Source organism: Meriones unguiculatus, chromosome 14 (genome assembly GCF_030254825.1).
Source record: "Meriones unguiculatus strain TT.TT164.6M chromosome 14, Bangor_MerUng_6.1, whole genome shotgun sequence".
Classification (NCBI taxonomy): domain Eukaryota; kingdom Metazoa; phylum Chordata; class Mammalia; order Rodentia; family Muridae; genus Meriones; species Meriones unguiculatus.
The window spans coordinates 40,444,549-40,472,121 of record NC_083361.1 but is presented as its reverse complement, the minus strand read 5'-3'; the positions used below and the strand labels follow the sequence as shown (position 1 = coordinate 40,472,121).

The window sequence follows — 27,573 nt, the reverse complement described above, 5'->3', positions numbered from 1 at the left end:
CCAAATTTATGGGACACATTGAAAGCAGTGCTCAGAGGAAAATTTATAGCACTAAGTGCCTGCAAGAAGAAATTCGTAACATCACATACAAACAACTTAATGGCCCAACTGAAAAACCTAGAAAAAAAAGAAGCAGATACACCCAAGAGGAGCAGATGGCTGGAAATAATCAAACTAAGGGCTGAAATCAATCAATTAGAAACAAGTAAAACTATCCAAAGAATCAATGAAACAAAAAGCTGGTTCTTTGAGAAAATCAACAAGATAGACAAACCCTTAGCCAAACTAACTAAAAAGCAGAGAGAAAATATCCAGATCAGCAAAATCAGAAATGAAAATGGGGACATAACCACAGACACTGAGGAAATCCAAACAATTATTAGGTCATACTACAAAAGCCTATATGCCACAAAATTTGAAAATCTAAATGAAATGGATAATTTTCTTGAAAGATTCCATCTACCAAAACTAAGTCAAGATCAGGAAGAAAGACTGAATAGCCCTATATCTCCCAAGGAAATCAAAGCAGTCATTAACAGTCTCCCCTCCAAAAAAAGCCCTGGACGAGATGGCTTCAGCGCAGAATTCTACAAGACCTTCAAAGAAGTGCTAACTCCAATTCTCCTCAAGCTATTCCACAAAATAGAAACAGAAAGAACACTACCAAACTCATTCTATGAAGCCACAGTCACCTTGATACCTAAACCATACAAAGACCCAACAAAAAAAGAGAACTTCAGGCCTATCTCCATCCATTCATGTTTAAAGTCTTGGAGAGATCAGGGATACAAGGCACATACCTAAAGATAGTAAAGGCAATATACAGCAAGCCTATAGCTAACATCAAACTCAATGGAGAGAAACTTAAATCAGTCACACTGAAATCAGGGAAAAGACAAGGCTGCCCATTGTCCCCATATCTCTTCAACATAGTACTTGAAGTCCTATCCAGAGCAATAAGACAACTAAAGGAGATCAAGGGGATACAAATCGGAAAGGAAAAGGTCAAAGTGTCACTATTTGCAGATGATATGATAGTATACATGAGCGACCCCAAAAATTTAACCAGAGAACTTCTTCAGCTGATAAACACCTTCAGCAAAGTGGCAGGATATAAAATCAACTCAAAAAAATCAGAAGCCCTCCTATATACCAAAGACAAAAAGGCTGAGAAAGAAATTAAGGAAACAACACCCTTCACAATAGCCACTAATAACATAAAGTACCTTGGTGTGACTCTAACCAAGCAAGTGAAAGACCTGTTTGAGAAAAACTTCAAGTCTCTGAAGAAAGAAATCGAAGAAGATATCAGAAGATGGAAAGATCTCCCGTGCTCATGGATTGGTAGGATTAACATTGTGAAAATGGCCATACTGCCAAAAGCAATCTACAGATTCAATTCAATTCCCATCAAAATACCAACTCAATTCTTTACAGACCTTGAAAAAAGATTCTCAGCTTCATATGGAGAAACAAAAAACCCAGAATCTCCAAAACGATCCTGTACAACAACAGATCATCTGGAGGTATCTCCATCCCTGATCTCAAGCTGTACTACAGGGCAACAGTAATAAAAACGGCATGGTATTGGCATAGAAACAGAAAGGAGGATCAATGGAACCGCATAGAAGACCCAGAAATAAACCCACACACCTATGAATACTCGATATTTGACAAAGAAGCCAAATCCATTCAATGGAAAAAAGACAGCATCTTCAACAAATGGTGCTGGACCAACTGGATGTCTACATGCAGAAAAATGAAAATAGATCCATATTTATCACCCTGCACAAAACTAAATTCAAAGTGGATCAAAGACCTCAACATAAAACCAGATACCCTAAATCAATTGGAAAAAAAGTGGGGAACAGCCTAGAACTCATTGGCACAGGAGACAACTTCCTGAACAGAACACCAACAGCACAGGCTCTAAGAGCAACAATCAATAAATGGGACCTCATGAAACTGAAAAGTTTCTGTAAAGCAAAGGACACGGTCATCAAAACAAAACGACTGCCTACAGATTGGGAAAGAATCTTCACTAACCCTTTATCTGACAGAGGACTAATATCCAGTATATACAAAGAACTAAAGAAGCTGAAAAGCAGCAAACCAAGTAATCCAATTAAAAAATGGGGAACAGAGCTAAACAGAGAAATCTCTGTAGAGGAATATCGAATGGCAGAGAAACACTTAAAGAAATGCTCATCCTCATTAGCCATCAGGGAAATGCAAATCAAAATGACCCTGAGATATCACCTTACACCCATGAGAATGGCCAAGATGAAAAACTCAAGCGAGAACACATGCTGGAGAGGTTGTGGAGAAAGGGGAACCCTCCTCCACTGCTGGTGAGAATGTAAACTGGTACAACCACTCTGGAAAGCTATCTGGCACTTTCTAAGATAATTAGGAATAGTAATTCCTCAAGACCCAGCTATACCACTGCTAGGTATGTACCCAAAGTTCGTTCAAGTACACAAAAGGGATACTTGCTCAACCATGTTTATAGCAGCTTTATTTGTAATAGCCAGAACATGGAAACAACCCAGATGTCCATCAACAGAGGAATGGGTACAGAAATTGTGGTATTTTTACATAATGGAATACTACTCAGCAATCAAAAAGGAGGAAATCATGAAATTTGCAGGCAAATGGTGGGATCTAGAAAAGATCATTCTGAGTGAAATATCCCAGAAGGAGAAAGACAAACATGGGATATACTCACTTATATAGACCTATAAGATATGATAAACATAATGAAATCTATACACCTAAAAAAAGATAATCAATTGAGCGGACATGGGGTAAGATGATCAATCCTCGTTTAGAAAGACAGATGGGATGTGCATTGAACGTATGACAGGAGTCTACTGAGCGCATCTGAAAGACTCTAACTAGCAGTGTTTTCAAAGCAAAGACTCATGACCAAACCTTTGGCAGAGTACAGGGAATCATAAGAAAGAAGGGGAGTTAGTCTGATGGGGAAAGGATAGGAGCTCCACAAGGACCAAATATATCTGGGCACAGGGTCTTTTCTGAGACTGACATTCAACCAAAGACCATGTATGGATATAACCTAGAACCTCCACTCAGATGTAGCCTGTGGTAGCTCAGTAACCAATTGGTTTCCCAAAGTGAGGGGAACAAGGACTATTTCTAACAGGAACTCAATGACTGGCTCTTTGGCCTCCCTACCCCCGAAGGGAGGAGCAGTCCTGTTAGGCCACTGAGGAGGGCTTTGCAGCCAGTCCTGAAGATACCTGATAAAACAGGATCAGATGAATGGGGAGGAGGTCCCCCCCTATCAGTGGACTTGGAAAGGGGCACGGTGGAGATGAGGGAGGGAGGGACTGGGAGGGAGTGAAGGATCGGGACACGGCTGGGATACAGAGTTAATTAAATGTAACTGATAAAAAAATAAAATTCAAAAAGAAAAAAAAAGAAATGAATCTATCATCTATCATTTATCCTCTATCCATCCACCTGTCTATCATCTATCTACTCTTCCTCCATCCATCTATCTGTCCGTGTGTCTGTCTATCTAGCTATTTGTCTAGATTATCTATAGCAATATAGATTATTTTTTAAACTTTTTAAAAAAATTAAAAATAGTCCTGAAACAGATACTGTGTGTTCTTGAATGAATTCCCCTTTCAGAAAAAAAAAAAAAAAAAAAAAAAAAAAAAAAAAAAAACACGATCTAGGCTTTAGTTATGTAGTTCCCACATCAATTCTGTATACTTTGTGTAATGCAAAGTGGTATCACTCTGTATCAATTCAGTGACTGGAAACTCTCTTCTAAAGCTGAGAGAGGAAATCAAATTGAGTGATAAGTGGAAAATTAAACATAACAACAATGTTGAGACCACGCTTCCTACTCAATTCCTCAGAATTGATCCTGAAGTGGCTATTTTTCCCCTTAATTATTTTTTCTTCTAAAAGTTGTTATGTAAGCTAAGAAAGCATATCTCAAACAACTTCAAGATATAAAAATATTTTAATAAGAACTGTTACAAAGTACAGTGTGTATATACCGGAGAAGTAAACCAAAGTTAAATAGTTAATTTCTTTACACCTTAATATGGCATTTCCTCAGAGGATAACACCCTCACCCCTCTTCTCCAAGTACAGGCTAACTGTGAAGGGTACACAAATTTGGAAAAGGAAGGAAATGGAAAAAAAAAAGCTTGTGTTGAATAAGCATATTAACTATAGATGTGGAGAGAAACCAACTCCTTCACCACAGGGTTTGTCTTCCTCAGATTTTATTCTGCTTATTTCAGCATAAAAAAGAATTGTAATAGTTTAATTGCTGGATCACCTGTATAGATACTTGAAGGGAGATAAAGGCAAATGAATGACATATTGATTGATAACACTAACCAGAGACAGCAATGAAGGTGAATGTGATTTGGTGTCAAAGGTATCAGTCAATGAGACAGAAAAGGACTCTCCCTCTATATGTTTCTACAAATCTCAGTATTAGAAAAAACATGTAAATTATGGCATGCTTTGCATAAAAGGTATAGCCAATGTAGGAAGAATGGGGCATTGCAGGAATGATCACAAAGCTGATGCAGACATAGCTATAGAGATGACTGTGGTCCACAGATGACTATGTTCTATAGAAATGGTAAAATAGTCTAAAATGGTGCTTACCCAGAAGGTCACTGTGGTCCCTGACACAAAGTACCATGGGATGCGATTACACAGAGGCATATGTGGCTCCATCTCCTGTAATAGTAGAGAAATAACAAAGTAGCACTTTGTCCTCATAGTTGAGACTGCAAATGGCAGTAGAAAAATCAAGGAGTACATTGAAGGGAGAGCCCTCATAAAGGGCTCTCTCATTACATAGTCCACAAAAAGTGGCACCTTCCCTTGAAGAAAAGACCATCAGATTCTGAAGTGACATTCTACCTGACATGAAAGACTTGATTGAGGCAAATTACTTCCTAAGTGATGGGTTGCAGTGGCCCCCCAGGGCCTAACAGAGGGGAGACACAGTGCAAAGCTTATCACTGAAATATGACAAGGTACAATTTAATTCCATCTGAAATGTTCCCTACTTGCTTTACTGTGTGTGAAGTCCGTGTTTCATTACCCAAAACTAAGCAGGTCAGCCTCTTCTACCTCCATCATCACAGGCTTTAATATACAAGATAATAATTGGATCAAATGGCATTCTGAGTCATAGTCAAACATCTATTTATGAATGTTGTTATTCAGTAAAGAAGAGCTGTCAGGAGACATGCAAACCATGGAGTTCTATAAAATATAAGATTCCATGCTTATGATTTTCAGGTTGCACAATAGCTACAGAACATACCCTGAGCTGAGAAGGCTTCGAAGTCCTTCATAGCGATGCAGGCTGTGCACGAATGTGTGCATGTATAACTGTGTGCACGTGGGATCCTATGCACTATGTCTCTGTCTGTACCCAGTTTGTGTGTGTGTGTGTCCGTGTCCACACACATGTACCATCAATGCAGACTCACATGTGAGAATTCTTAGTGTGATTAAAATCTATTGCCAGAAATGAAAATTTTCTCCTTCTTAATTTCAATTTTGTTAGAGCTAAATGAAGTGAGTGAATCAGGGAGAATCTACACACACTTCTTGTTCATGAAGTGCAAATGTAAACAGCATCTTTTATTCTGTTAATTTTGGGTGAAACTAAGTGGTCTGCCTCTGTTGTCTTTTTATACTATGAAAATAAGAACAAAGAAACTCACACATTGTGTTATTATTCTATCCACTGTCTTTTCTGAACAGCTGGTTTCAGTAAAATTTGTCTAGCTGGGCACAGTGGTGCAAGCCTATATTCCCAACACACAGAGAGGCAGAGGCAGGTGGATCTCTGTGAGTTCAAGACCACAAAGCAGCTCCAGGACAGCCAAGGCTCCACAGAGAAACCATCTCAGAAAAGCAAAAAGAAGGAAGGAAGGAAGGAAGGAAGGAAGGAAGGAAGGAAGGAAGGAAGGAAGGAAGGAGAAAGAAAGAAAGAAAGAAAGAAAGAAAGAAAGAAAGGAAGGAAGAAAGAAAGGAAGAAAGAAAGAAAGGAAGAAAGAAAAAAGAAAGAAAGACAGAAAGAAAGAAAGAAAGAAAGAAAGAAAGAAAGAAAGAAAGAAAGAAAGAAGAAAGAAAGAAAGAAAGAAAGAAAGAAAGGTCTTCCAAAGGCTTATGCATTAGAACACAAGTCTCCAGGTGTTGGCACTGTTGTTGGAGTTGTTGGAGAAGTTATGGAACCTTTAGGGAGTGTAGCCTTGATAGAGGAAATACATCACTGTGAGAGGGCTTTGGGCATCTATAGACTCTACTTCCAGGTCTCGCTCTCTCTCCCCCTTCCTCCCTTCCTTTTCCTCTCCCTCTCCCCCTCCCTCCCTTTCCCTCTCTCTCTCTTTCTCTCTGCTTTCTATGTGTGGATGAATGTGATCTCTACGTTTCTTGCTGAAGCATTTCCTGACAAATTATGGATTTTTGCTTCGTAACCTAAGCAAAAATTAAACTCTCCTTTCTATAAATTGCACTTGGCAATGGTATTTTTTCATAGCAACAACAAGAAAAAGTAATTCATGTAACGCCTCAGATTAACTAGGTGTTATACATGCTGCGATTTTTATGATATTGAAGTCAAATTTGAAAGATATTTGGCTTCCTTTCCCAACCACCCCAGCTCAAGTTGCATCAGGACTCAGCATGTCCTCTTCCCTTGTGGCCTGTCAAGGTAGTCCTGGCAAGGGAAAGCAATCAAAAAGCTAGCAAATGAGTCCATATCTAATGCAGTCCTTTCTTACCTTACTAGAGTACCTACTTTAAGCCTAAGCTTCACATCTGCTACATCTTTGTAGGATATTGTGGTTGTTTAATTTTGACATAATTTCCTATTATTTATTTCTTTTTTAATTTTGTTAAAATTAATTTAATTTTATGTGCATTAGTGTGAAGGTGTCAGATCCCTTGGAACTGGCATTACAGATAGTTGTGAGCTGCCATGTAGGTGCTGGAAATTGAACCCGGGTTCCTTGAAAGAACAGACATTGCTCTTAACCACTGAGCCATTTCTCCAGCCCCTATTATTTATTTCTAAATAAAAAAACTAATTTTAAATTAAAAAAAGATATTAAGCTAATTCCTAAAGTGTGAAAAGAGTCTTGGAAGTTCTCTTGCAATGGTACCCTGGGAGCCTTGTACAGAAGATCTGAGGTCTGAGGTAGAGGACCCCTTTCTCATAGAACTCGGGGCTCCTAACTTACGCTGCCAACATCTGTCCTCTGAAGGAAAAGAATGTTCTACCTTCACGTGAGAATAGTGAGTTTACAGGAAGTGTAATGTGTTAATCAAGAATACATGGCCAATTTGATGGTTAAAGATGTGAAAACCTAGACCTTTATCACCTCCAATGGAGTGACTTTCCCATGATAATCAATGTAAAAGCACGATATAAAGAGATATTTGATAAAATAAAGTCATTACACTTAAATCCACTATCTTAACACAAGTGTTTAAGTTTAACACATCTCATTTCTATACACACTAGCTTCCATTTCCCTTTTACTCTTTTAGTAGTAAAATCACATATTTCATATTCTGATACATTGTATTTGCTTCAAAAATCATCTAGTGACAGGAAGGTGTGTGGATACCTGTGAGAAAATGTTGTCTGTGGGGTGAAAATGCAATGTTGTATGGCCAGTCTACCCATGGGTTTAACTATAACTTTCTCTTTGTAAATGTGTGTGAAATTTTCACATATATGAATATATAAACATCTCAAATTTTAATTAATTATCAATTAATTAATTGTGTTGATGGAACACTATTCCAGGGAAATCGATAGCAGAGGGTCCCCGAGACAAACCACTGTTCCGTGTCTACTGTACCTTTGTCACAGAATTCATCTTCTTATGTTTACACATAGCTTCGAACTCTGGCCGTAGCTGGAGCTGCTGATGCTCTTCTTCAAAGTCCACCAGATCCCATTCGTACTCAAGCCTGGCTTGTCGCTGTTTCCAAAACTCCAGAAACAGTGTGACTTTAGGGGAGGCAAGCATCAGGGTGGAGCCATCAACAGACAGACAGACAAAAGTAGCAAGACAGCAATCCTTGGGGCTGGAGGGGCGACTTGCAGCTCAGAGGTCCTGCTGCTCTAGCAGAGAATTCAAGCTCTGAGTTCACGGCCACCGTTAACTGCGGTTGCAGAAGATCAATGCCCTCTTGTGGACGGTGTTGGGAACCCAGTGTGCGCAAGCACACGTACGCGTATGTGCACACAGAACTGACCCTAGTAAAAACGACTCTTAGGAAAGAAACCTTCACTTCTGCCTTTAATCATTTGTTTGCAGAGGAGTTTGCATGTTGTCAGTAGAAAATGGTGCCCATTTTTGATGTCATGTTTGTCAGTGACTACTGTTTTGACGTTAAGTAGTGATGCAGAAATTATTCACTATGAAAATTCAAGTTAATTTCATAACAGTTAAAGTTGTAAATTTCTAGACCATCTACACTGCCTCCTCATTCAGATAATCTGCCATAATATTTCATCTTGACATTAGCTAAACACTAAAACTGGTATAAATTTTAGCAGCAATATTTGGTGACCGTGTTGTGGAAACAAACCACATACTTGTGACTCACAGGTCCACTGAATAGTCACACCCTTCTCATGTCAAAGTTTGCCACTCTGTAAAAAAATTAAGAAAGCCAGATAAACAGGGACAAAGATGTCACATGGGGGAAAAATAGTTAGCAAAAGTATATGCATGAAAATAGAAAAGATTTATTCTAAAACCCAAACTACAGTCATAATTTCTATGGGTTTCTTGAGATTACGTAAATTCACAAGGATCCGAAGATTGGTATCATTGCAAAATAACTTTTGTAAATTATAGAGACCCTTGGTTTGTGCATTTTTGATTGAGCTTACACAGGACTTAGGTATTACAGCATGGTGGAAGGTACCAGCCTGTCCTCTCAGCTGACTAGGAGACTGAAGCTGGACACTGGCGAGTTCAAGGCCTGCTTTACTTAGACTGAGTTTAAGACAAGCCTGGGAAACTTCCTGACTCAATATAAAAAAATCAAAAAGACGTCCAGGGATCAAGTGTAGTTGAGAGAGAGAAAGAAAGACGGGACCAGGGGAGGAAGGACAGTATTCAACATACACTTGAGCACAAACATGTCTAGCCCTGAAACTCCGGAAACTAAAATCATGAAGATGCTTGTTCTAAAGTGACAGCTAGAGCAGTGACTGGAGTCATGAGTTATGTGTGTCTGCTTCGAGATAAAGGCAATACACAGGCACATTTCACCATCTGCATGTAGAGTACTATCTGCCCTACAGTGGATACTGTAGAACCTGACAAATTACAGTCAGAACTTCATAGAATGAAACTACTGCATTTCTGGCATAGACTGTGTGTAGCTCCGCATCTTAGGTGAGCTACAGAAACACACAGCTTGAGAAAAGTTAGAAAGAAATGCTTATGACTTGGTTATATAATAAAGGTTCTCCTGACCAGGAGATGGAATGTAAATTATGAGTTTAGAAATATCTGCAATATTTGTGCAAAGGAGTCTTTTTTTTTAAACATAAACACTAACAAAGTATTACAGCACTAAAAATGCTTTCAGTGGCAAAGAAAGTCCAAAGATTAGTGAAAATCAAAAACATTTGTGACCAAAAAAACTGCAGATAAAAAGCAGAATGAGATGACATATTATCCATCAAATCACATGTGATTAAAGAGACTGCCAACCCTCTAGAGTCTCTGGTGCTGAAAAATGAAACCCAAGTCTGCATTATAAAAGTCCCATTTTATGTAAGTTATATAGGTATACAGCAAAGCTTTTAAATTGCAAATATAAATTTTCTCTGCAAATTCACACTGTCAGAATTATTCTTTGACAGTTGTTTTATAAATATAAAAAAAATTTGTTTTAGGAGCTGGGGACATAGCTCAATGTGGAGTGCTGGCCTAGTGTGAACAAGGCCTTGGTCTATCCCTAGAACCACATAAACTTGGTGTGTGGTACACACCAGTTATCCTAGAATTTAGGAGGCAGAGTCAGGAAGGTCAGAAGTTCAAAGTCACCCTAAGCTACACAGAGACTTCAAGGCCAATCTGCATTGTATAAGATCTTGTCTTAAAAAAGAAAAGTGTTATTTTCCCCAGGGTTATTTCTAATGGTAAAAAGAAAACAAACAAACAGCAAACTATCAGTTGCGAAAATTACACAGCAGATTAGACAAAATGTGGTAAATTCATGAAAGTCATAAAACAAAGAAAACTCTTTTGGAGAAGACTTTGCACTCACCCCAGATCCCCATGAAGATTGCAAAGAACACGGTTGACTCATTATCAAACAGATGAGAGAACTGTAAAAGCAACACCACCATAAAAACCACTTAATATGAAACATGTCCCCACGGGAAGGAAGGAGGCTCCAGTCTTCATCCCACCACACGACATGCACACTTACCTTTGAGTGCAAACACGTGGTGTTCAGTCTCCAGTAATCACACATTTCATCACAAAGTGGGCACATGATCATCTGGCCTCCGATTTTGGGGTCGCAGATTTCAATGCTACCCAAAGAAGTCAGATAAAAAGAAATGTAGTTTGGAGTCTCACCAGAATGCTCAACACGCTTCCACTCCCAACAAAAGTGGGGATGAAGTAAATGGTTCTGCAGTCTCTTAAGTGTATTCTAGGGAACAGAGTCCTTATACCACACATTTTAAACACGGTCTGATGGAGAAGACCTAAGCAGGATCAAACCAGATAATATGCCAGGATGGGGGAAGGATGCAGAATCATGATGTCCCACTCCTGGCTGAAGAGCTGTATGACAGGTGCCGGGGAATGGAGAGTCAGTTTTCTTCAGGGATGTGCTCCCCTTTGTGTATGCACATGAAGTCAAAATCATCCCATGAACTCATGGGTTTTAAAATGAACACAGGAAATTGGGAAGGAAAATGACTGAACATAGTGGAGGAGCTGAAGAGGTAGGGGTGGATTTAATCAAAACACATTATAGGCATGTATGAAAGTCTCAAGCAATAAAAAGAGTAAATGCAGTAAAAACAAAAACAACATTAAAAAGGCAGATTCCACAAAGCTCCAGGTAAGGACAATATTACCTGCTGCCACAAGGAAGCATTTTTGGGGTAAATGTGGGGAAAATAAAGAGGGTATAGAAGCCAAGACAAGGGCAGCCACTACTCAGCTGGTCTCTTGTGCTCACCTAGATTGGTTAGTTTCCATTGATAACAAGCCGTAGATGAAGCAGGCTAAGCCAACCACAGCTGCAACCAACAACATTTCTGTGTAATACCCGAGGAACACAAAATAGATACCGATTTTTTCTCCATAATAATCCCTGTGATAGAGAGTCAAAGTAAGAGGCTGGAAGAAAACTGAGGCCCACGTTCACTGGCTTCACTCTGGCAAGCAAAGTTCATAGTAGTAATGGTTAAAAAAAATAGCCCGTATGAAAAGAAAACCACTGGAATAGAATTTAAATTCTAAATAATATCATATTGAGAACTCAATAATGTTAAAGTTTTTATCCATTTTAAGTTATTAAATATAAAATAAATAACAAATTACTATACAATGGGATGTAACATGTAGCAATTGGCAGCTTAAGATGGCAGACACAATCTGCATGAATGTTCATCTTGCCTCTTTTTGACAGTTGGAGTGGGTACTGCAATGGCACTCGGGTGTAACTGCAACCCTTGCTTCACAGAGTGGCAAAGTCTATAGTGTGGCTCCTCACACCTGCTTGCACTCATAGTCTGGTTTAACTGAGTCCAGCCTCATGGACCTCCCTGCCTCAGAGAACTCATCACCAGTTCTGTGATCTTCACACAGCTTCTGATACGGACAGACTTCACACATACACACACACACACACACACACACACACACACACACAAGGGTTTCAAAGTTTACTGCTTAATAGTTTGAGAACTGAAGATACTGACCTGCAGTTCCCCACCTTGCCCTGGGAGGAGACCAGAGTGAGTAAGCAAAAGGAACATAAATGTCATTTCCCACAGTGACTATTTTAAGCAGATTTTAAATAGATTTCTCATGCTACATATTAATTCTTCAGCATTTGAAACTTTTCTAATTGAAAAGGTGTCTGCTGTGTGTTTCATGTTTCCTTTTCAATGTTGACAAACATTTTTTGTAATGTTGCTTTTTATTTTCCCCACAATGCTGATACAGTCCCTAAGCAATCGACTGCTGACAGTTTCTCCACGGTAAAAGTGAATGTCTCTATACCTCTCTGAGATTTTACTAAAGAGTCAAGCAATTTCTATAATACTGCATAGCACCAACCCCACAAAAAAGGATGCTACTATTCCTTTCTCTTTTCCTTTCTGTCTCTTCTTTTTTGAGACAGTCTCACTCTGTACCTAGACTAGCTTTGGATTCTTAGCAAACCTCCAGGCTCAGCCTCCCCTCCACTAAATTTAAGTACTAAGTATTTTATTTTTGACATACTTTATTTGCTCTCCTTTTGCTGTTTGAAAGTTTACAGAACCATTTTAGGAGGCACAACAATTGTCCTGATGCCACAGGTACAAATATTCTCAGGAATTCACGAAGAACCTGAATATCTTGAAAAATTACGCTTTTGTTTGTTTGTTTTTCCTTCTTTGAAATTTTTCTGTTTTTGGAAATTGATGGAGCCAGATGCCGTGGCACACCTATGTAACCCCAGCACTCAGGGAAGCAGAGGCAGGCAGATTTCTATGGGTTAGAGGCCAGACTGTCTACAAAGTGAGTCCAGGACAGCCAAGGCTACACAGAGAAATGCTATCTCAAAAAACAAACAAACAAAAACAAAACAAAAAAGAAGGAAATTGATAGGCTTTTTTTCATAGTATATTCTGATTACAATTCATTTCCCCTAAATCCTCCCAGATCCTTCTCACCCAAATACATACCCTTCTCTCTCTCTCTCAATAGAATATAAACATTCATCTAAACAATAATAAAACAGAATAAGAAAAACAAAACCAGACAAACCAAAATAGTACAAAACAAACAGAAAAAAATAATAAAAGCCAAAGAAAAAGAGCAAGAAACACATATAGACACTGAGACACGCACATTCACACACAGAGAGAGAACTCATAAAAACAAAATCGGAAACCTTAATATGTAAGCAAAAGATCTGTAAGGTAAAACAAAGAAACAATTAAAAATCCAAACAAAACACTGTAGGACTGAAAACTTGCAAAAATACTATAGAACTCATTTTGTGTTGGCCATCTACTGCTTGGCCGTCTACTGCTGAGCATAACATCCGGCCCTTAAGTGCTGTTTGTGTCCTGGATGAGACCCTTGTTGGAGAACACTAATTTTTACTTTGTGAGTAAGATTGGATATAGTTTCTGGGTTAAGGATGGGAACTTGTGTCTATTTGTCCTTTCAATACTTGGACCCTATCTGGCTCAGACCTATGCAGGCCCTATGCAGGCTGCCATAGCCTCTATGAGTTCATATGTGCATCAGCATGTTTAGAGGGCCTTGTTTCCTTGGCGTCCCCCATTCCCTTTGACTCTTACAATCTTTCTGCCTCCACTTCTGCAGAGTTCCCTGAGCAGTGAGGGGCAGTATTTGATGGAGACACTACATTTAGGATTGAATGTTTGAATGTCTCTCACATTGCTTTACATTGTGAGTCTGTATTTGCTCCCATCTACTGCAGAAGGAAGCTTCTTTGATGATGGCTGAGCAAGGCACTGATCTTTGATCATAGCAGAATGTCATTAGCAGTAGTACTCACCCTATTGCTGTGTTCCTTTAGTTTTTTTCCTAGGTTCATGACCTATCTAGTCTAGGTTCTTGGTCTTGTGGAGTGGAGCTTACTATCAATCAGATCATGGTTGGTTACTTTGACAACTTTTGTGCTTAGCTTTTAAATGACTACTTTCATCTCCCTTTCAAATTTCAAGAATGATACTCAGTCATATAAAAAAGCATACACAAAGGCCTGCAGGCCTATAATTATCATTAGTCTCAATGTGGGAAACCACGAAGCCATTTCCTGAATTGGATAAAATGGGAATTTATTATGTATATAACATGAAGGATAGAAAGTTTTTTACTAAACTTTGGATTTGATGAGTAAACTTAAAAGTATATACTAACAGTTAAACCTTTATGTGTGAGTAACTTCCACACTGAGTGTCCTAAACACTAGTTTGCAGCCTTGGTCCTCATCTTGCTTTCTATGCTTTTGTTGTTATTCTTTGACAATTTCATACATGTACAATGTGCATTCTGATTAACATAATCTTCCTCTCTAATATTCACCTCAAGTTCTTTCCCACATTCATGGCTTCATTTTTGTTGTTTTTCTGTTATTTTTACTAGTCTAATTTTTAATTGTGTGTGTCGGTGTGGCTGTGTATATGTGCATAGCAGGGCAATGCTCACAGATGCCAGAAGAAAGCACTGGACACCCCCAGCTGAAGTTATACGTAGTTGCTTCTTGGACTCACTCAAATGCAGGTTCTAGAAACCAAACTTGTGTCCTCTGGAAGAGCAGCAGTTGCCCTTAGATGCTAAGCTATTACTATAGTTTCTGTTGTTGTTTTGACACAGGATCTCGCAAAGTTTGGGTATGGATATTTGACTTATTATACAACTCCTGTTCTTAGATGTCTCACTCTTCCCAGTTTCTCTTTATTACCAGCTAAGTTGCTTTCAATATTCAAATGTGATTCCTCTATGGACAGATTCTTCATTTTTCTTGGCTAAACATTTGTGGGCAGAACTACTGCATCATTAAGAGAGAATGCATTTAACTTCATAAGACATTAACAAAGGGTTTGGCCATGCATTCCCACCAATGGTATTTGGGATTTCAAATGACTGCCTGCCTCAGGTGGTTTCTTGTGTGGCCTTTGATTTTGCATTTGCTAGCAGGAATGTGGTGCCACTCAATGACACGGATTTTCTATTTCCCCATGGGAGACTATCCATAGGTTTCTTCATGGGCTGCCTCATCCATGAGCATAGTTCTCTGATGAAGTAACTGCTATGCCCTTTTGTCAAATTCTCCATTATCACATGAGTCCCTCCTATATGCTAGATGAGTGTCCTTCACTTATATGCTTATTGTACATATTTTTGTTGTGGTATACTATGTCTTTAACCAAATATACTCATTATCCTGTATGCTATGTCTGACCTGAGAAGCCTAAACTGACACTTTTTCCTCTGATCAATCTACATTTACATTTATGCACTGGAAAAGGTACAGATACACATCTTGCACATGCCCGTCCACCTGTGCTAGCTTCATTCAATCACAAAAATGCCTTTTCCCACATGGGGTTCCCAGCTGAAACGTCAAGTCATTGTTATACAAGAGTCCATTTCTGAGCTCTCTCTCTTTGTTTTATTATAGCTCTCATTTGGAAACAATTTCAAGTACAAAAGTTATAAGACAAAAGTCAAAAACATCCACATATACCTTTTCATTCTATTATTTATTATGCATTGATTACAGCATGTTTTAAATATATTGAGATTATATAACCAAGAACTCTACAGATCTCTGAGAGCAACAAACCAACATTCACAGGTCAGTTTCTCCTGTTTTCTAAATTCTTCTACTCTGGAAGTAAAACAAAATTAGTGTATGTACTTAAACTAAAATATAAAGAAATCACATCGAATTTTCAAAGGAAAATAAAGCATCATTTTCATGTTAAAGATGACCCACATGGCATTTCAGTATTATGACCAAATGTGTGCTGCTTGTACAAGGCAGGAATTAGGCTGACTTCAACCTAGCTAAGTGCTAGGTCCTGACCCTTAATGGCTACGCTGAATTTTCCTTATCACAGGTGTGGCAACTTTTGAGCTTCCAAATGAACAATTCACAGTAAAGAAAGGCTATGAAATGCAGTGAGTAACAAAAGCAGTGCACATCGTAGCCTACCATAGAACTATGAACAAAGATCATATCATTGGCTTTTAACAGTCACAATGCTGAATGAACTTACCGAATCAAATTAAAAGGTTGCTCCTTGTAAAAGTAGGAAAACCGAGCCCAGTTCTTGCAAAGGATGTACCTTTCATTGATGTAAGAAGTTTTTGATGGCTTCCAATATTGGCCCTGCTCACAGACAAGGAGAGGATAAGAGGAGAAAGCAAGAGACACAGATGATTAAGGGGGAAGAGAGGCTCTGTGGAAAGGCAGCCAGTGGACAAAGCTCATACCATCTTTAACTGGTAGATTTCTAACTCATATTCCACTCACATAAAATCATTTACTAAAGTTATCAAAACCACAGTCAGAGTGATTTATTAAGTTGGTCAAACAAGCAAAGTGTCACTTATGCAAGTAACTGCTTAAAATCCATTAAAAACTTATGTGCACTTGAGAACTGGTGAGGCAGTGCAGAGTGAGTATTCAGCTTCAAGATTAACACAAATGAAAATTAGGATAGGTGTGGCATTTTACATTACACCAATTCAAGCTTTTTGTTGTTCAGTAGCAACACAACTGATGTTTGAGAAATAAAGCTTAAAGACAGTGCCCTTAGGATAGTGTTTGGAGATCATGTAAAACATCACTCTAAAAAGCACACAAGAGAAAAGCCACCATTTAAAAGTTTCCATTCTAAACAGAAGAGGTTGAAGTCCAGCTGCCTCTAAGGACAACTTGGTGCCACTCATTTCCAATGAACAATGAGGCTGTGCTGGCACACAGACTGAAATAACCTGGAACCAGGACAGGAGCTGGATTTATAACTGAGCAATGGGTTAAGAGAATCAATGCCTTGCAGGTACAAAAGTGAACAAAATTCCTTTGTAATATGTAAAAAGAAAAAAACACCATTGTAAAGAAAAATTGGCAAAGAATGCCTGGCAACATATATATCAAAGTAAATGGATCCTTCTATATCATCAGTCCATTTGTCGGCGGTATTTTGAATCTGTAATCTCCACATAGTTCTTCAATCACAGGATGAAGACTGTGGACATCTTGGCGAAGAGGCATTAGGGGAGGGTGGACAGTTTCTACATTCTTATATTAAAGAATCACATGCTGGTTGAAAGGGAAAATTATTGTATGGAATTGGTACTCTAACCTACAGGAAACAAGTCACAGTAGTCCTGGTAGAACCATCTTTAAGTTAGATTTCACAGTGTTGATTGCTTGGTTGCAGTTTAAGTCATGTGGTAAAGTTTGGCTACAGGCTTCTAAAAATCATTTCTAATGAGAGATGGAAGAGGTGTGGACTCAGGTGGGAGGCGAGTACTTGGGGGAGTGGGAACCATAATCAGAATATATTTTATGAAAAAAAAATTCTGTTTTCAGTAAAAGAAAAATAGAGAAAATATCACTTAATTAATGCAACCATCAAGCACTCAGTACTGAAAATAGACAAAAATGTCTCCCATTTGTTCCAATGGAAATATCTGTTTCTACTCCACAAGGAGGGATGTATTTCTTTCAGGAAATGCATCATATAAAACTCTTTTCCAGCTAGGACAGAGTGCTATTGAAACAGGAGAAATGAGATCCAAGGGATGGTCTCAAAGTAGTGAATAGACATTTCCAACCTCAGATAACTACCATGAAACCACAGTGAAACTGACTGTACTTAAACCATTCAAATGCAAATATTCCCCCTCCCCCACTCCCAGAAAAGCTCCTGGTTGCCAGGCTACTCTCAGGTTTGGCTAATTAGCCTCAACATGCAGTCACCGCTTTGTAAAGCACATAGGACTCCATAATTTTGTGCAATGAGTCGTCAATTTCAATGTAAAAGTCTTTAGAATTTTGGTTTTTAGTAAAAATACTTCTAATGACTGACATCCTCAATACCCAGTGCATTTATATATCTGCTTCATATACAGATAATCCCTTATCTCTGAACTTCGACTCACGGTTGTATGAAAAGAATACCCAGAAAAATGCTTTCCACATTACTGAAACTAGTTCTTCATTTGATTGATAAATGAGTCCATCTACTCTTTTAAAAAAAATCAAAATGAATAAGAAAAGACATGGTAAAATTTCTGAGTATTAAGTCATGCAATTTTTAAACTATAACTACCATTTCCAAAATGGAGCCTAAAGAAAGTATTGTGTGCAAATATAAATGACTGTTAAGAAGACGTGATTGGAAGTGTCTGCATGAGGAATACTTGCTGGTGCAGTTCTCAGTCTGGAAGCATGGAATCTGGAAATTTTCACATCATGAAGGAGAACTAAGCAGTTCATAAAAAAATGGACAATTATTCCATCCCTTAGGAAGGCAGCCTCTGACTGGGAAAGAGGAAATGGGCTCTGCATTATGGAGGTCTCTGATACTCACGTCATGGAGTGGGAAGGCAGATGAATAAGTTTTTGTATTTAGCAGTCTTTCAATGCCAATCTTTTTCTTCCCCTCTTCTTCTCCAAAAGGGCATCGTGACAGAATATAATAAACCTGCAAGTTAAGTACACAGGGACCTCAGTGCATTAAGTCTGTGAGATAAGTATGCAGGGACCTCAAGTGTGTTACATCTGTGAGGTAAGAATGCAATGGACTCAGCACACTAAACCTATAAGCTAAGTATGAAGAGACCTCAGCACCTTCTTGCTTTTTCACACTTTGAAAATCAAAAGCGAACAGTGTCTCCTAGGAATGGACATGGGTTCTGACTACAGGAGAAAGCTTTTATTCATGGATTATGAGAAGACATAGATTGGGGAATTCTATAGAATTGGCAGGTAGGTTCTGACAGTACCCCACTGCCTTGCTGGGAGCCAGGGGTTGATGAATCATCATTTGTTTTTCTTCTGTTGTCTCAAATTTCTCTGAGAATCTCATTCACCATAAGTCTTTACAAGAATCAGCATTTCAAGTACCATTCTGAATAGCTCACTTGGAGAAATATAAGACCAAGTTGATATGTAGCCAGGCCATTTTCTGTATTTCTTCAGCCAATTACTCCAATGATATATATGGGCTCTTTGCCTGACATGGGCTTGTACTGACTAACTTAAGTGGGTCTTATTTCTTTTTCCACCTTCTAATTACCTCTAGTTACCTCTTTCTCTTTGATGTTTCCTGTGATGGCATTTTTATCAACCCCCAGCACCTTGTCAGAATGCCTACTTTTCCTGCTTTCTGAATTTGGTCTTTCTCTCACTGTATTAGACATATACTGCTCAACCCTCTTTTCTCTTATTCCATCTCTCAAAGATTAATTGGTGGATCCTGTCTATGGTCATTGGGTGACATTGGATTGTCATCATCTAACCTGATCATCTGTTTGAAGGGCATTTAATATTCAGTCTTGCTAATGTAACTTGATGGTTATGAATCAATCATAAATATTGTTTAATATGCTCTGATTTATTACCTTAGGAAATAGTCACCAAGGTAAGAACTCTGCCTCTGACATTAACAAAGTGGAGAATGTATTCTAATGTATAAGGAGATATACAATGTGGTGGCATCATGTTATGCATAATATTGTCAAAAACTTTAGATTTGGCTAAGAATGACTTTATTCAGAGAGATTTTTGTGGAGGACAGGTGGCCTTTGCAACGAGAAGAACACCTAGACAGAGCCACATGCACCAGGAAAAGCAGAGAGGGCTGTTCTCTTGTAGAGAGAGAAAAGGAAAGTCCAGGAAGTCACAATGCCAGGGAGGGGCTGCCACCCACGCTCCTGTTCACCGGGGTCAGAAACGAGGGACAGAGAAGCACAATCAGCTGGTAGAGTTAGCCCTCAAGTGCTTTGTTCTGATAGGTGAGATAGCGCTGCTAACCATTTGTGGGACAAACTAGGACTGTGGGATGCATATGTTGGCTTGATACTAAAAAGTCACAAAAAGTGAGAAATGCAAGCGTGAGCATGGGCCCAAAGGAAATGAACTTTCTTTGCTGAAAGGAACTAATTCACATACATTTCTTTTCTGAGGACATTCTTCAAGAAAATTTGCATTTATAATTTTCTTCTCCTCTGAGAGGAACAGAAGTCAAAACAAAACCCTAAGAAAGCCAATGGTCACAGTTGGAAGTTGGAGTGTTTTGTATTTTTGGCCCCATCTCTTTGAAGTATAGAAAGCTGGCAATGAACAAACTGAGCTGAGTATCTCAAGGACTGCAGGGTACTATGGTGATCACGTGAGATGGTGCTAGAGAGTCAAGGTGGTGTGGTCAGCTGAGGGAGAAAGGTATCTACAGCAAGCACATCCCAAGAGAAGTACAAGGGGACAGTGAGGGGCAGTGTTTTGGAAATTACAGAACTCATAAAGCTCAACTTTGGGCATTGATACAAGACTATCCAAACAAGTCAGACCAGCAAAAGTCCGTGAGAAATCACGTTTGCTGCCTGATAGGCACTATCGAAAAAGACTGTCAGATAGGCTGCCACACCCTTACCCAGAAAGCACTTCCACAGTGACATCTGCCTCGGACTGATGCCAATTTCTTCAATAATTCAGTGAGTAATGATTACTATTTCAGATGTGTAATTATCTTGATTTTCATTCTCATATTTATTTCAATCTCTGAATATGCACATAGTTTATTATGATATGTGTACTACAGATATAATGCTGTGCTAGTATATATATGTGTGTGTGTGTGTGTGTGTGTGTGTGTGTATGCTTTGGAGAAGTCCTATTATTTTAGGTTGGCAAATACACTTGAGTTATGAGGAAAGCTTAACTGTGAAGCAGAGAGTTCGCTGTTTGATAAATCCTGCAAGTTGGTGGACTATGCATTTGAGAAGAAATAGATTTCTTTCTTTTACCATGCACAAAAGTTACCTCCAGGTGGAAAGTAATCCTCAGCATGAAAAGAAAAACAATGCTAGCTTCTGTCTCTCACCACTGTTTTCCTCGCTATTTAACATACGAGGACTGTTGGCCACACTCAGTCTGGTGGGACTCTTGGACCTATTCTGGGGCTTTTATCCTAAACCTCCTGGTGGCTGTGTTTGGTCTCCACAGCAGTTCAGACCAATCTTCAGGTTTCAGTTCTAATTCTGGCCCATGTGCCGTTTACACTACATCTGCAGTTACTATCCCCACAATATCTTGCACCCTCAAATCATCCATCCATATTGCAATCAAGAGTTTGCTTGCTCTTTGTAACTTTAATCTTTGCTCTCCAATGAGTTGTAAATACTTATTTTAATGGCATCTAAAATCATGAATAATCTCCAGAAGATTTTTGATTCACCAGAGCGATCACTATGTCTCTGTGTTTTATAAGCCATAACCTTATAAAATACATTCGTTGCATAAAAGGGCCCAAGACTCGTGATCCACAGGCTGAAGCATGGAGGCCGTGCTAACAGCATGAAAGCAGCCATTTTATGCTTCTTTGTCTGAGCTCCAGGGAGACCAGCTGCATTGTTACTGAGCGGTAACAATAGGACTTGCTTTTCTGAGAAGTGCATTTCATCTGTCAGTTCACATATCCAGTTGAAGGCAGGTGCGCTGTCAACCAAGCTTTGTTGTTCTGTTCATAGAGCATGGAGCGAGATGCTCTAGCACAGTTACGATGTGCACTGGCATTCCAGAATGGTGTGGGAGCATGGGTTAAAGTTTAAAGCCATCAACTGCCTGAGCCCTAGCAAAACAGCCCTCCAGCCCTGTGGTGCTCTGGAGCCAGCCTCTGTGCTCCTATGGCGAAGACATCTTCTTCTGACATTAAATTGTTCCATCTACACTGAGAATCTATTAAGAGTACAGCTACCTTCACTCATCCCCTCACCCAGACCCTCCAGGCATCAAGCTGCAGCACCTATGCCAGCACACACTGACTCTCCTGTGTGGGTATACAGGAGACAGCTTCTTCCCTGAAAGCTCAGGAACCCATCTTCACAGGCTTTAAGCAATTCTGCAGGAGCTTCCTTTGCACTGCTCTGGATTTCTAGATTGAGGGCAGGGTTTACCACTGAATTAGGTTTTGATGTAAGGGAATGTTTGCTTAAAGGTTTGGTCTTCTATCCAGACCATAACACATTCAGCAACAAGACTGAAAGGCCATCTTACTGTGTATCTGTCAACTGCAAGACACTTCCTGTTTCCTTTAAGAACTGTTCCCTGGCATCCAGAATTTGACTGACTGGGACAAGTGGCCTAGCTTCTGGCCATCCTCTGAATTTCACATACCTTTCTTATTAAGCTTTCTTACTTCTGGCTTTTGGTTCAAATTGAGGGACTTTGACTTGATCACATAGAGGCCACTGTAATATTACATGTCTGGACCAATATCCGTGGTGTTTTGTCTCAGGGAAGAGGGATCCTATGGAGTGCCAGAGAGGTGTTGGAAATGCTAGTTAAGGGAACAGTAACATATATCCAACATTCTCTACTTCTACATCTTTTTGTGTATTATTATTATGTGCGCCTATCCCTCTGTCTGTCAGTCTATCTATCTATCTATCTATCTATCTATCTATCTATCTATCTATCTATCTATCTATCTATCTTTGAGATAGGGCCTTAACTCTATTGCTCAGGCTTGCCTGGAACTCACCATGTCCTCCAGGTTGGTCTTAAATTCCTGATAATCTTTCTTCCTGCCTGAGCCTTGATGGGACAGAATCTAGGTACAAACCTCTAAGCTCTGCAAGTTCACTATCTTACATGAGTCTATTTGTGATGTTTGCGAAAGATTCTAACAGTCACATTAAAGATACACAGAGATACAAAGGAGCTGTCTACAGTTGGGAAAACTTGGTCTATAGAGCTTCTCAGGGCAGGATTCCACCAATATTCAGGAAACACGATCTCTATGAATCACAGCCAAAGGTCACACACCTGTATAACAGCAATGAAATGTGTTCACCAGAGATGGAACAGAAGCTGGTGTCCTTCCTTTAGTGTACTCTGAGAGCCAGTGAGGTCCTTGTAGCAAGACTTATGACCAAAGTGATACTAAATTTCTTATCTCTTTCTCTTTCAATGCAGATGAATTAATCAATTTAAAACTCATGATGATTGTGTCTGTTTTTCCACCCATAAAGGTTGCTAAGTCTATTTTTATTCATGTTAAAAATGCCATACTTTTTTTTCAATTACAATAGTGTGTGTACACATATACGTCATGTATCACATGTAATCATATATGAATTCATACTGTGAGGTTTGGAGGACATGGTGTTTGGGAAGATTCTTCAAAGTGTGAGAGTCTATCCTAGGGAAATGCTGTGTTTTATTCATCGTGTTCTTATACATACTAAAATGTTCTGGGTGGGATGGGAAGAAAGAATTCTTTCTACCTCAGTCCTCTACATAGTGAGCTTGATGTTTTATACTAAGAAAGGGCAGAGCCCTATTTCTCCATTAGAAAACACATTGGCAAAGTTTGCATGTGACAACGAGAAGCAAAGGATAAGGTGAAGGGATAGCAGAGAACTCCCTATGCTGACCAGCCTCATGATCCATCTTAGGGGGCCATTGCTTTTTAGAAGGTGGTATGAAGTCTAAATCCAGGGCTTTGTAATAAACTGACACTCTGCTGATGAGCAGCATCCTCGGCTCTCATTAACAAATATTTAGGGAACAAGTTGTTGATTAGATTTTCATGACAGCACAGGATAGCAGCAAGATCTCTGCTTCCAGAGAAGTTATGTTATTTAGGAAACAGCAGCATTACAGCTTGAAGCCAGGCCTTCTGAGATAACAGTGAGGGCTTTTTATCCATGAACGGTTCTGGTGTAATGTATTGTTTTTTTATAATTTAATTCTGTTGGGAAAGGCAGTAAGTTTTTTTTTTTCTTTCCAATTTGTATTTTCGTACCAAAATTCTAGGAGCTACATTTTGTTATATATTTCTGTGAATATAAAAAAAAATTGTTTACAAACAAGGAAGAAAGTGGGATGAGCCATCTATTCTACTTACAAAGGGAGAATGTGTGGTCTCAAGGGACAACAGGTCTGTAGTGTTAGGAAACCAGATGATGAAATTTAACAAACGAGCAAAGGAAAGATACAAAATGCAAGACCAATATGGGACCAGAATTTTTTCTTCTAAAGTCAAGTGACTGATAATAATTCTTACTGAACATTCGCTATGTATTAAGGGCTGTTCAAAACTTTCTACAAATCACTTCAATTAATTCTCAGGGTAACAATATATATATATATATATATATATATATATATATATATATATGCTTTCTTCCCACCTAACACAAGGAAACAGTAGCATGTGGGGTTTTATTTCAGCAACTTACAAAACCTAGGACTACAGCTGGAGAAGAAATACACAGAGAAGGCTGAGGAGGTTTTTAATAGGGGAGAGAATGTCTGAGGCTCCTCAAAGTCTATCTATATATATATAAAGAAATCAAATGGAATTAGAGTGATCAAAATTCTCAGACTTTAAACTTACAAAATCCAAATTTAAGATCATGAAATCAATTTACAATGATGACATAAAACCCAAACTCTTGGGCTATGAGTAGCTGCTCTGAGAATATGTGGTGGTTTGAGTAAATATGGTCACCATAAACTCATGTGCTTGAATGCTTGGCCATAGGGAGTGGCACTCTTGGGAGGTGTGTCCTTGTTGAAGTAGGTGTGCCCTTGTTGGAGGAAGTGTGTCTTTGTGGCTTTGAGGTATCCTATGCTTAAGCTACACTCAGTGTGGCACACAGTCTCGTTCTGCTGCCTGAAGAGCAAGATGTAGAACTATCAGCTCCTTCTCCAGCACCATGTCAGCCTGGACGTTGTCATGCTTCCCATCATGATGATAATGGACTAAACCTCTGAAATTGTAAGGCAGCCCAATTTAAATGTTTTTCTTGATGAGAGTTGCCATGGTCACGGTGTCTCTACAACAATAAAACTCTAACTAAGACAGCATAATGTCTCTTTCACTACTGTACCTACAATCAATTACCTATTTGTAAACAAATAATATTTGAGAAATAGGGAGCTTAACAAATTAAAGGTGGACCTAACAGGCTTTCAGCCATGCATACTGCTGTCAGATGATTATATTATGACGAGGAAAACCCAGAATGTTTAGCACTGAGGATACACAAGCACGGAAGTTCAGTCATACCCACCACATGTGGAGAGGGGTGGCCAAGGCCTTTACTACTTACAATTCTGTTTCTTGCTGAGGATGGAAAAAAAGTGGCCTCATCTTCAATGAGGAAGAGTTCCTGGCGGTGTCTGCTGAACTGAGCAGTGAAATACTCGGGTTTAGGATATTTCACGGTGGCTGGGAGCTTCACAGGCCCGAGCATGTAACTTAGGGGTGGGTACTTTGGCCTCGGGATGTCACTCAACTTAATAGGCATCTTGATTCCTAGCACTTCGGCATAAGTGACTAGCACCTCCCATGGGGCATGGATCTTCACAAAATAGGTTTTTCCATCTTCAGAGTTCTGCATAAGAAAAAAAAGACATTGTAAAAGAACGCTAATGATTAAAGAAATAAAATCTCAAAGATGAAAAGAAAATTTAAATTTACTTAATTTTAGGCAACATTTTTTTTAAGGAAATGAGATTTCTTTAAGATGTTTATGCATGCCCATGTCAGTTCAGTGTCCAAGTGAGTTCCATAGTAATAGGAAGAGGGACTGCCTCTGACATGAACTGATTGGCCTGTTCTTTGATCACCTCCCCCTAAGCAGGGAGCAGTCTATGACATTTGATAGACTAAGATCAGAAGAAAGGAGAAGGGGACCTCCCCTATCAGTGGACTTGGGGAAGGGCATGTGTGAAGAAGGAGGAGGGAGGGTGGGATTAGGAGGGGTGGAGGGAGGGGCTTATGGGGGGGATACAAAGTGAATAAAGTGTAACTAGTAAAAGTTAACAAAATATTTAAAAAAAAAGATGTTTATGCAAGTGTACTGTGGATGTTTGAAGAAAAATGGCTTCCACAGGCTCATGTGTTTGAATACTTGGTCCCTAGTTAGTGGAACTATTTGGGAAGAATTAGGAGGTATGACCTTGTCGGAGGAGGTATGTTGCTAGGCGAGAACTTTTTAAAATTATTTTTTATTAATTACAGTTTATTCACTTTGTATCCCAGCTGTAGCCCCCTCCCTCATTCCCCTCCAATCCCACTTTCCCTCCCTCATCTCCTCCTATGACCCTTCCCAAGTCCACTGATAGGGGAGTTCCCCTTCTCCTTTCTTCTGATCTTAGTCTATCCTCCTTCCCTTTCCTTTGACCCTAGCCTATCAGGTCTCATCAGGTCTGGCTACATTGTCTTCCTCTGTAGCCTGGTAAGGCTGCTCCCTGCTCAGGAAGAGGTGATCAAAGAACCAGCCACTGAGTTCATGTCAGAGACAGTCGCTGTTACCATAAGTAGGGAACCCACTTGGAGACTGAGCTGCCATGGGCTACATATGTGCAGGGGTCTTAGGTTATCTCCATGAATGGTCTTTGGTTGGAGTATCAGTCTCAGAAAAGACCCCTGTGCCCAGATTTTTTGGTTCTGTTTCTGTCCTTGTGTAGCTCCTGTAATCTTCAGATATTTCTTTCTATCTCACCCTTCTTTCATAAGATTCTCTGGGGGAGAACTTTGAAGTTTCAAAGTCCCATTCCAGGCCCAGTGTCTCAGTTCCTGCCTTTTATTGTGAAGCAAGATGCAATCTTTCGGCTGTTCCTGCCTCCACACCTTGTTCCTCCACCATATATTCTAACCATCTGAAACAATAGGCCTCAAATGAACTTTTATAAGTTGCCTTGGCCACAGTGTCTTATCACAGCAAAAGAAAAGAAATAAGAGATGTACTAACATAAATATGAACACACATATATGTACATTATATTCATGTGCATAAATGCATGTCATAGGGAGAGTCACGGTGACGCATGCAGACTGAGGGAGAATTTTGTTTAAAATATATTTCAGATCTATGGCTATACTAGCATGAATATACTCAGTGTCATCTAAAACATACTTCAGTGTGAATGTGCACTCAGCACTAGACTGATTCACAGCTATATATAAAATTCTGGATACTATACTAGTTTTAAGTGAGCTTGAGATCATGATAATTATATGAGGTTATTAATATCTTATATTTATTATATTATACTATACAATATGCATGTTGCTAGAGTTCTTAATCAGTTACTTCGTAGAGCCCACATGAAGGTCCACTACACAGGCATAGAAGTTACAAATTCTATTGTGTTGCACATATTTAATGGTTCAGCAAAAACAATTGACAAATAAGAATTAGAAAATAAAATCAAATTTAAAGGTTATCAGAAGAGCCATAGATAGAATGTCGTCCTTTTTTAATGTTTTGATTTATTTGTTTTTAAGTATATGAGTGCTCTATGTGCATGTATACCTGAACGCAAGAAGAGGATATCAGATCACATTATAGATGGTTGAGAGCCACCATGTGGTGGCTGGGAACTGAACTCAGGACCTCTGGAAACACAGACAGTGCTCTTAACCACTGAGCCATCTCTCCAGCCCTAGAATGTGGTCTTAAGTAAAGCTTTAAACACAAGTTTAAAGGTAATGGAGGAATAACCATGAATGAAATGTGTGGGGTTAAAGGATGAAGGAATGTGAACTATTCATGAACAGAG

At 39.2% G+C, this 27,573-nt stretch overlaps 1 protein-coding gene across 1 annotated transcript in view; it reads right to left on the bottom strand.

The window, feature by feature from the left end:
- Ano5 (anoctamin 5) overlaps positions 1-27,573 on the bottom strand; it is a 77,071-nt gene that overhangs the window by 22,120 nt on the left and 27,378 nt on the right. Inside the window, exons 6-13 of the mRNA XM_060366214.1 lie at positions 25,116-25,400; positions 18,368-18,481; positions 16,043-16,155; positions 11,251-11,385; positions 10,486-10,591; positions 10,321-10,381; positions 7,887-8,038; positions 4,663-4,737 (exon numbers count right to left, since the gene is read on the bottom strand). Coding sequence (XP_060222197.1) covers positions 4,663-4,737; positions 7,887-8,038; positions 10,321-10,381; positions 10,486-10,591; positions 11,251-11,385; positions 16,043-16,155; positions 18,368-18,481; positions 25,116-25,400 — 1,041 coding nt within the window. The remainder of the gene's footprint in view (positions 1-4,662; positions 4,738-7,886; positions 8,039-10,320; positions 10,382-10,485; positions 10,592-11,250; positions 11,386-16,042; positions 16,156-18,367; positions 18,482-25,115; positions 25,401-27,573) is intronic.